The following is an 11,406-nucleotide window of genomic DNA, read 5'->3' on the forward strand; positions in this document are numbered from 1 at the left end:
CTGTGAGTAAGTATAGTTTATAAATGTATATCGTATACTGTGAGTATGTAGTTGTAAATGTATACCGTATACTTTGAGTAAGTATAGTTGTAAATGTATACCGTATTCCGTGAGTAAGTATAGTTTATAAATGTATACCGTATACTGTGACTAAGTATAGTTGTAAATGTATACCGTATACTGTGAGTAAGTATAGTTTGTACATGTATACCGTATAATGTGAGTAAGTATAGTTGTAAATGTATATCGTATACTGTGAGTAAGTATAGTTTTGAATGTATACCGTAAACTGTGAGTAAGTATAGTTGTAAATGTATACCGTATACTGTGAGTAAGTATAGTTGTAAATGTATACCGTATAATTTGAGTAAGTATAGTTTATAAATGTATACCGTATACTGTGAGTAAGTATAGTTTATAAATGTATACCGTATATTGTGAGTAAGTATAGTTTATAAATGTATACCGTATAATGTGAGTAAGTATAGTTGTAAATGTATACCGTATACTGTGAGTAAGTATAGTTGTAAATGTATACCGTATACTGTGAGTAAGTATAGTTGTAAATGTATACCGTATAATGTGAGTAAGTATAGTTGTAAATGTATACCGTATAATGTGAAAAAAATCCGAATAAATCTGGAATCGTAAAAGGTTCCCGAAATTAAACACACAAATTGAAGTGCACTTAAGAGCCAAAATTACAAATTTACTTTGAGGAATAAAAACAAAAATTTATCCAGGTTAACCTAGAGATTGTACAGTGTACAATGTAACCCCAAAAAACATGAAAAAATTGTGATCTTTAAATAGTCTTTGATTTACTCGTTAACTTTTCGATAACCAATTTTGCAGAATTACCTTACAGAAAGAGTTGAACCAGACAGTATACATGGTCAAACTACTTTCACTAATTCAAAAATGTCCATCTAGGAAGTATAAAATGTGAAGGGGGTTGGTTTGGAGGGGTTTGAAGTTTAGTAAATTTGGATGGAAAATGCATTTATTATTAACATTAAATCATGGTTAAAGAAAACTTTAATTGGCCAGTAAATTTTAAAGTTTTGATTCGTGTAAGTTTGCTTTCTTATACAATGCAACAACACAAGCTCCACCCAGACCAAGGTTGTGTTGAAGACCAATCTTAGCTCCAGGTACCTGACGAGCACCAGCCTCTCCCCTCACCTGACAGGTCAGCTCAAGACATTGAGCTAGTCCTGTTGCTCCTAAAGGATGTCCTTTGCTAATTAATCCTCCGCTAGGGTTCACAACATACTTTCCTCCGTAGGTATTATCTGCATTATCAATCATTTCTCCGGCCTTACCAACCTCACATAGACCCAGAGCTTCATAGGTGATCAACTCATTAGCGGAGAAACAGTCGTGAAGCTCAACAACCTGGACATCGGACGGAGATAGTCCAGACTTTTTGAACAGCGTGTCAGCAGCAATCTTGGTCATGTCAAATCCTACAGCTTTGATACAACTTTTATCCTTGAAGGTTGAAGGAAGATCAGTTGCCATCTCAATACCAATAATCTCTACAGCTCTATCCTCCAATTTATTTTCCTTGACAAACTGCTCCGAAGCAAGGATTGCTGCTGCTCCTCCGTCGGAGGTAGGGCAGCACTGTAGTTTGGTGAGGGGTTTGTGTACGACCGGAGCCTGCATGATCTGTTCTAGAGTATATTCGTCCTGGAATTGACTGTTTGGATTGTTTATGGAGTGTTTATGATTCTTCCAGGCAATCTAAACACACAACATTTATCTAGATATAATATTTATACTCAACATATATTCTTCAAGATTAACCAATGATCAAAACGCTACCTTTTACTTAAATTAAAAACTTTCAATTTGGTTTTTTTTCTCGTTTAAAAGTTTTATTGATTACATTTTTCTGAAATCTAGAAGTTTCCCTTTTTGAAAGCCAAAATTTTTTTTTTTTAATTTACGTAGTGAGGGTGATTTAGAACAAGATGTTTGTTTGTATCCAATAAACGTCAAAACGGCTGAACCGATCGGGCCCAAATTTTTTGTGGGACATCACGTGACCACAGGGAAGGTTTATGAATGATAAAAAAATGTGTTTAAGTTTTTTAATTTGTAAAAAAATTTAAATTCTTGAAAATCCGCGAATTTTTTTCTTCTTTGCTTTAAAATGTAAACAAAAAGAACATGTTCACAATTCAAATAGAAGATGGGCGCGAAGCGCCCTAAAAGCCTAGTTTTTTTATATTTTATTAATTTAAAACCAAAACCATAAATAAAGCTGAAATCTGTTATCAGTAATTTGTAATTGCTCTTTTTCTCAAATATCCGAATAATCTCTTTTAGCCTCGAGGAGAGAACACCTCGGCCGCCTTGAGCCTTCCAGATTTGCTATACAATACCGAGCCTCCGCTATACAGTTTAAATTTCATACCAAAACTTTAAAGTTTTTTTTTGAGATATAAAGTAATATTTTTAAATAAAAATTCAGTTTGTTAGGTTGTAATTGTTGATTTCAGCAATGCTTTCTTTTGAATTTTTTTAGCTCTATATAATTTAAAAAAAATAATTGTTCATTACAATTTAACTAAATCTAAATATTTAGTTTTTAAAAAATGAATCACTTTATGAAAGATTATGACACGCCATTGATTTTAAAATATGTGACTTTTAAAAGAAACCACGATTGAAAATAATCAGTTTAAAAAAACATGAATATCTAATTCAAACTGAATCACACAAAGCCTTCAAGGGTACCGTTGTGAACTATACATGCCACTAAAATTATGTTTACTGTCCTTTTGATAAAATTCTTTTCACGAAAGAAACTTTGAATGTATTTATATAAAATGTATTGTGTAAACCGGAGGTTCGGTACTGTCTGTCAAGTCTGGGAGGCTCATGGCGGCCGGGGTTTCCCTCCCTCAAGCTCTAAATGAGGAGGAATGGACCGAAAAGATTAATTAATTAATTAATTAATTAATTCTTCTTTAAACAGATTTCCCTCAAATTAAATGAAGAAAACAATAAAGCTGGATATATAATGTATTGTAAAGAAACTAATATAACATACTGCACCAGGCCACTAATCCGAGCCGGTACAACATTCAGTCGTACTGCCCAGTCTGGATACCCAGTGTAGAGTTCACCATATTTTATGCTACAAATGTAGCCTGGCGAGATTACAGTGGCATTATAAGGGTATTTTGTTCACCTATTTATAAATAAACAAAATATTCAAATATTTTCTTTAATATATAGGTTTTCAAAAATATTCAAGATTGTGAAAAAATATGCAACATTGATTATTACTCAATTCCTTCGACATATAACTTGTATTTAACCATTTTTGTCTGTGTTTTTATACCCTAAAGATTTCTTTTTCTTAATCTCTAGGGCCTTAAAAGTTATAAAAATATTTATAATTAGAAAGGGTGGGAATTTGATGATGTTTGAACAAACTGATAAAAATGTAGATATATGTAAGATATCAAACTGAATTAAAATGAACTTTGAACAGAAAAAAAGAGATAAACAAGACTAAAAGTACAAGAAAATTCTAAAATAAAGCATTGATTCATGCGCGTTTTACTTTGTTTACACTAAAAACAACTCTTTTCTTTCTAATAATTTAGTTACAATTGTAATATCACTATATTAGAAACAGTTCGAGTAATTTTGAAAAACACATTCTTAGTAAAAAATAATTGAAAAGAGTATTTTGATATTGCCAATACTTGAAGTCTTTGACACAAACTTAATTTTTTTTAATGCCTATATCTTTGCAACCCAATGTTGTAGACCTTAGATATTTCAAACTATGAATTCTAAGTTTAAAATATCGAAAGTTTGTATCATCCTGCTGTTGCAAAGACATAGCGATTAGAAAATTGGAGTAAAAGATTAGTAAAGTAAAGATTAAATTCCTTTGTTTACCTTTGCGAAATGTTCCTCGGTTGTTCCATATTTATTCATGTGTTCCCGCCCTGCGTTCCCAAACAGTTGAGCAGCCATAGGGGACGCTTCAATATCTCTAAACTCAATCAATCAATATTTGAATTTTAAATTTGTATTTTAAACCCTGGATATGCGGAGAGAAGGAGCCTGATGTTTGGGTATGATGCCGAAAAATGAGAAATTTTTCCTTCTTAGGAGATCGAGGCTTTATCTATAGAAATGCAAAGGAAGACTTGGTGTGTCATAAAAAATGTCCTTCACAAAAACCCGTACAATCTGCTTCCAAAAGTGTTTTTAAGTTAGTTTGTCATCATAGGACATAGGTTGTGGCCTAAAGTGAGAAGCATGAATTCTTACGTAAGTCCAAAAAAATCAGCATCAAACCAATACTTTTGAGAAATGCACATTGCAAAACAAATCGGATATTAGCTCTGGCCCTTAAGTTAAAAGTAGTTGAAACTAATAACAAGATAGTTTTGATCAAAGAATGTTAAACTTCCTCCCATATTTACCCTATTTTCTCTAAACTGAAATTTAACTGTGAGAAAAGTTAAAACTTTTAAATTAACTTTCACGCTTTTCTAGAAACTTCCGCTAAGTTTTAAAATAAAAAAAAAAATTCTATAAAATGCATTTAAGTCATAACAGAAGCAGCACGCTGCTGCAAATTTCTTACAATAAATTGTATTAAAGCTTTACACAAAGAGGTTGTTAACAAATTTCAAGTGACTCTCCATTTACAGACCGATTCACAACGGTACCTTTAAAATGATGAAATCATAATTTTCGTTTACGGAGTCTCTAAAGAAGTGACTTGCCGATTTATGCTGCAGAGATAAAGAAGAAAATTAATCTTTACTCTTCATTCATTCATCTTCTTCATTGTTACTCAGATTAAGGGTGGAACAGTCCCTTTAAGGAAGTATATTAACCTGACCGCCATCATTGCTTCAACATGAGGTTGAACAGGGTTAGCTCTATCTGAGTAAACACTGCTCAAACTTCCTTTCTGCATCTTTTCAAATCCTAGAGCCAGAGCACAGTTCACCAGTCCTCCTGTACAATATACATATATTAGAGCTAGGACACAGTTCACCAGTCCTCCTGTACAATATGCTTATATAAGAGTTAGGACACAGTTCACCAGTCCTCCTGTACATGTGTACAATATACATATATTAGAGCTAGGCCACAGTTCACAAGTCATCCTGTACATGTGTACAATATACTTATAATAGAGCCAGAGCACAGTTCACCAGTCCTTCTGTACATGTGTACAATATACTTATATAAGAGCAAGATGATTTACAGGGTTACCCACAGAGGATGAAACTTTAATGAGCTGATGAGCTAGATAATCTACCTGAGATGAGCTGATGAGCTAGATAATCTACCTGAGATGAGCTGATGAGCTAGATAATCTACCTGAGATGAGCTGATGAGCTAGAAAAAGAGCTGAGCTTCCTGTTGCACAATTATTATTCACATTAATAATTGGTACTCCTGTCATTCCTAGATATCAAATAATCAATATCAATATATTTAGGGGGCATATAAAATATTCATGAACCTTTTGAGTCTGCATCTATATAAAGTTCTAAGGGAACGTCCCCCCCCTCCCTTTAAAAAAAACTCAGTCAAGATATTGAGGTGCAATAAATGTTCATTTTTCATAGCCAATTTTTTTCAAAGCAAGCTCATTAAAAAAAAATTTAGATTTTAAATTTGTATAACCCTTGAAAAATAAGTGAACTTAGGTACAGAATACATGAATTCTGAAAATCCCAGAATTTTGTATACTCAAAGTGTACTGCAGTTTAGTTTTCTGGGAGGAATATAAATATTGCATATTGGTATAAATATTCTGCAGTATATCTGTAAAATGAAGGTGTGTGGATTACTCTGAATAATTAGGATTTAATGATGTAGTGCTAATGATAGGGTCCAGGATACTAATTGTCTCAAGTATTAGACCAGCATGCAATGAATACATATATCTGACGAAAACAGTCTTTAAAATATACAGAACTAGCTTGGTGACCCAGCTTTACCTGGAAACAAGGTCACTATAGTTTCAACAGAAGTAAATATTTCCATTTACTGATAGCGTCGATTTAATGATTCATATCTCTAATTGGATAATGAGATCAATAGAAAGATAGATGTTACCGCCATCCTATTTCTATTGGTTCAGAATAGACAACAAACACATGACTGAACCCTGATTGGATCAGGCGCTAATGGACTCGGCATACAGGAGTGAGGTTTCCCTTATGTGGGACCTCACATGACCCCAGGGAAGGTTTATGGATTGTTAAAAGTAAAACAATTGCATTAAAAGTTTCGATTTTCAAAATCCAGGAAAAAATCAATAAAAAAGCAACAATCAAAAGTTAAAATCGAAAATGGAACTTATTATACACCCTTGGTCAGTTATCAAAAATAAAATGAACAGGAAGATGATGTTTTAGCAATCTTATGAGTATTTAATGTATTTGATGCTGTTAAACTCAAATTGTTTTAGCAGATGCATGATAACCAAGTGAAATAGTTCTGTGCTAACTGCACAACTGTTATATTATATACTCGTTAATATATTCAAAAGCATAACTTGAGTCTAACAGCCGTCTTCCTATTCCACAGGGTCTCAAGCAACGTCAGAAAGTAAAATGCTCGTAAGATCGAAATCTTAATTGTTTTTAATTTAACATATCTTCTCTTATTGAGTAGAACAAAAATGTATAATACGGTCATAATCAGGAAGACCCGGAAATAATTTACCATTAATCAGACGACTTTACAATTTAATTTTACAAATATGTTTGATGAAACGATAATCACAAAATAGCCCAATTCCTGCTATTTCCAAATTTTGGTTTGCCTTTTTTATAAATATACCTAGTGGATGCAGTGCTCGCTAAATATACCTAGTGGATACAGTGCTCGCTAAATATACCTAGTGGATGCAGTGCTCGCTAAATATATCTAGTGGATACAGTGCTCGCTAAATATACCTAGTGGATGCAGTGCTCGCTAAATATACCTAATGGATACAGTGCTCGTTAAATATACCTAATGGATACAGTGCTCGCTAAATATACCTAGTGGATGCAGTGCTCGCTAAATATATCTAGTGGATACCGTGCTTGCTAAGTATACCTAGTGGATACAGTGCTTGCTAAATAAACCTAGTGGATACAGTGCTCGCTAAATAAACCTAGTGGATACAGTGCTCGCTAAATAAACCTAGTGGATACAGTGCTCGCTAAATAAACCTAGTAGATACAGTGCTCGCTAAATATACCTAGTGGATACAGTGCTCGCTAAATATACCTAATGGATACAGTGCTCGCTAAAAATACCTAGTGGATACAGTGCTCGCTAAATATACCTAGTGGATACAGTGCTCGCTATATATACCTAGTGGATACAGTGCTTGCTAAATGTACCTAGTGGATACAGTGCTCGCTGTCCACAGGTTGAATCTCCATAAACATATCCAACACAAGCCTGCTCTATAGCACTGTACTTAATCAGACCATCCTCCAGAGCCTTCTCTACAGCCTCTTTAGCCATATCAGGGTAGTCAAAGTTCTCCCGTCGACCAGGTTTCTCAAACTTGGTCATACCGACCCCGACAACAAATACCTTCCTCCCACTCATCCCGCTCATGTTCCTCCTCATAAGGTTCAGGTTAATCAACAGCTTCCTGGAGATCAAACTCATCTTTGACTAGCTCCTATCCTTCTTCACTTATCTTCAAAACAAACAACACTGACCTAGCTTATCTCGGGTTCACAGAGCACGTCTTATTGAACATTTCACGTTGCAGAAATTTTCAAAATATTCATTCGCTAAAAAATCTTTTTTAAAATTACAATTCAGTTAAACTCCTGAAATATTTATAGAAGAAATAATCTTGGTTTAGAAAAAAGATTTATTTGGAATCAGCAAGATTACAGAATTTTTCCCTCTTGTAAATCATTTTTGTGTTTTTTTCAGTAAAAGCTTAAAGAAGAAGAAGAAGATTACAGAATTAAGCTGAAAAACTAAAAAATTCCGGTTTAGTGTTATATGTTTCGTGAGTTCCTAGCACTGAACGAGGGGAGGATGGTGGGTCGCACCCGTTTGACATCCGACCCACAGATGACGTCACAAAACGTGTTTGTGGCATGCAGCTACCCCTATGTCGTCCGACCCTCACCTGTTGGCGTTCCGGAAAAATGTCTTAAATTGTAAAGACAATTATTTTAAGTCTGAAAATAGTTTTTTTTCTTTTAGGCCGCATCAGTCAGGCAAGCTTATAAAAGTTTTCTTGCAGAGAGTACTAGGTTTTTTGAGTATTATGTGCGTATTTTTGCATTAAAGCTTGGATATAATCTAATATTATATGGGACGCTCTGTATTATCTAAAAATCTTATGAATACAAATGCGGGTTGGAAGATATACGGGTAAGTGATGCCGCAAATACTATCTACACTAAAATGTTGTTTGATCTGAATTTTAAAACTGTCGCTGATTTCAGTGGGTAGATGTACTACTGTTACAAACAAAAAATATCATGAATAAGTTTATTATATGATAGATGCCATGACATCTTTATAAATTTAAATTAATGCTTAATTTGTCTATAATTAGCATATACAAATTAAGAAATTTTGCCGGAAGGCCAACAGGTGAGGGTCGGACGGCATAGGGGGTAAGCACATGCCGCAAACCCCTTTGTGACATCATCTGCGGGTCGGAAGTAAAACGGGTGCGGGTCGCCTTCCCCCCCTAACTAAACTTGTATTAGATAATATATAGATAATAGACCTGGAGTTAAGAAACTATATGTGATTGGGAGTTTAGAAGGGATCGACGTAGATTTTAGTTTATAAACTCCTGAAATATTTATAGAAGAAATAATCTTGGTTTAGAAAAAAGATTTATTTGGAATCAGCAAGATTACAGAATTTTTCCCTCTTGTAAAAGCTTGAAGAAGAAGAAGATGCCAAATTAAGCTGAAAAACTAAAAAATCCGGTTTAGTGTTATAGGTTTCGTGAGTACCGAGCACTGAACTTTTACTAGATAATATATAGATAATAGACCGGGAGTTAAGGAACTATATGTGATTGGGAGTTTAGAAGGGATCGACGTAGATTTTAGTTTTATCTTTTGTTTAAAACCTGTGTTTAACTCCATTTTATTCCACTTCAATACTGTGAATCGAGTCTATACTCTACATTACCCATCTGTTAGAATCTCGTCTGTTTATTTAGTCTCAGCTCAACCAATATGTCATCCAGGTTGACCATTTTAGTTTTTATGCAAATCTAAATTTATTGCTTCAAGTTTCTGTTATTCAGCAGTGTTTCCCCTTATTTCTTATTATCATCAATTATTTATGTTTGTTTTGTATAGAACTGGGAAGGATGTGAAATATCTTGATATCTATATTCAAAACTAAGAAACATTAGGTTTTTTCCTAAAAATATAAAAGACGAAATTACATTGGTCTTGGATATTTATCTAATAATTCTTTTAACATACAAATAAATATTTTAATTGTGTCTAAAGAACATATGTTATAGACAATAATTTCTTGTGAGCTTTTCAAAATGTGGTCTACACAGAGGTTTAGACAACTCTGAAAGAAAGACAACAAATTATTAGACAGCCCCGACTTTAAAGTGTCACAACGCCTTTGGTTTTACCTCATCCACTCACTTATATTTGTCCCAGACATATACATTTATAAAATCCAACGTTTCCAGCTCAAGTTTTAAAGAAGTAATTGGCAAAATACTGCTGGAGTTTCCCTTGAGAGCGTGCACACTGCAGACCTTGGTTTGCTGTGTCTACCGTCTTTGTATCTGAAAGCAGTAATCTCTGCTTGTTTGTTATTATGTCTGATCATAACTTAGGAACTCTTTAGCCGATTTACATTACATTTACACTGAGGAACTAGGGAAGAACCCCAAGGATGTTCTTAGCTTTATATAAAAAAAATTCCAAGTTGAGTGGGCTCATTATTTTAGAGAACTTTTAGTTTCCAGGCAAAGCTGGATTCCCAAGCTAGTCATTAACGTTTACTATTATATTTAATATTCAGACAATAATGGTAGGATTTAACAAATCGGAACAAAGGAACTGATTACTCGATTCAAAATAAAATTTTCTTAACTGTATATATTTGCAAACTGATGTCGATATCGGAAACTTAGATATTTTAAGACCTAAAATGTTAAACTTCATGAATAAATATTTTTAAAATTAATTTTATTTTATCTTGATGCAAGCCCAAGATTTTTAAACCAGCGGATATTCTGACCTTTTAATTATTTAATTTTTTGTTTCTTTCTTTTGTAGATATCTAATCTTTCTTTAAAATATTCTCTTTTTAACAACGTGACCTTTCTTGATGTTAATCCACTTCCTGGTGTTAATCCACTTCTTGATGTTAATCGACTTCTTGATGTTAATCCACTTCTTAATGTTAATCCACATCTTGATGTTAATCCACTTCTTGATGTTAATCCACTTCTTGATGTTAATCTAATTCTTGATGTTAATTTACTTCTCATAATGTTAATCCACTTCTTGATGTTAATCCACTTTTTTTCTTATTCAAAAGTTTAAAGGTTTGTTTTACAAAAGTTATGAGGACAGAATAATTGTAAATTTATCATTATTAAAATTGCTTCATCTTCTAGTGAGAGCCAGAAAACTGTGGAATAGGAAGACGACATTAAAGCAATACTAAAGTGTATTTGATGTTTTTACAAGCAAATAGCTTTAACAGCAACTTATTAAATAATTTATTAATTGAAATGGGCCTGTTTATACTGCACATTATCACATTTGTTAAAAACATGGCAATAAGGTAGACTAAATTTTTTCAGATTCATTTTGTAAATAAGTTCTGGAGTAGGACCCGTAAAACTGTGAATCAGGAAGACAACTTTAGAACTCAAATTATGATTTCAAATAGTCTAATGAACATAAAATACAGCAATTGTGCAATGTAAACAAAACAGACTCATTTATGGTGATCGCTACTAATCTATCTGTTGCGTCTATCAGGAGAAAATTGTTTAAAACGACTCATACCAAAAAGCGTAGCCTCCATACAAAGTCAGAAAATTGCAACACACGACTCAGATCGTAAAAAAATCAATTAAATTCCAATCAAATCATTCAGATATTACAATCTATAATCATCGATACTTTCGTCAAATTCGTATATAGTTAATTTTTCTTATTAATTAAAAAACAATAATATTTAGCTTAAAACTTGGTCTCACGGCTGGCGCTGGATTTTCGAACATTCCTGGCAAATATGAAAATGTCGTCTTCATTATCAAAAATCCTCGAAATAGGAATAAATGTTTTCAAAAGTAATTCTCCAATCATATGAAAAAAATTTACGAAATATCAACTTTATACTAATGCGTCTAAAAATTATCGATGATTA

The 11,406-nt window shown here is 33.2% G+C and overlaps 1 protein-coding gene across 1 annotated transcript; it reads right to left on the minus strand.

Annotated features, from left to right (window-relative positions):
• Window positions 1-1,050: 1,050 nt before the first annotated feature.
• LOC111703303 (non-specific lipid-transfer protein) lies at window positions 1,051-7,738 on the minus strand. Its single transcript, XM_023475200.1, has 5 exons — window positions 7,398-7,738; window positions 5,374-5,460; window positions 4,881-5,004; window positions 3,928-4,024; window positions 1,051-1,749 (listed from the first exon to the last, which is right to left on the minus strand). Exons 1-5 carry the CDS (start codon window positions 7,672-7,674, stop codon window positions 1,057-1,059), a joined length of 1,278 nt encoding a protein of 425 aa, XP_023330968.1. The 5' UTR covers window positions 7,675-7,738; the 3' UTR covers window positions 1,051-1,056.
• Between the last annotated feature and the right edge of the window lie 3,668 nt (window positions 7,739-11,406).

The sequence above is a fragment of the Eurytemora carolleeae genome, unplaced genomic scaffold, assembly GCF_000591075.1.
Source record: "Eurytemora carolleeae unplaced genomic scaffold, Eaff_2.0 scaffold534, whole genome shotgun sequence".
Lineage (NCBI taxonomy): Eukaryota > Metazoa > Arthropoda > Copepoda > Calanoida > Temoridae > Eurytemora > Eurytemora carolleeae.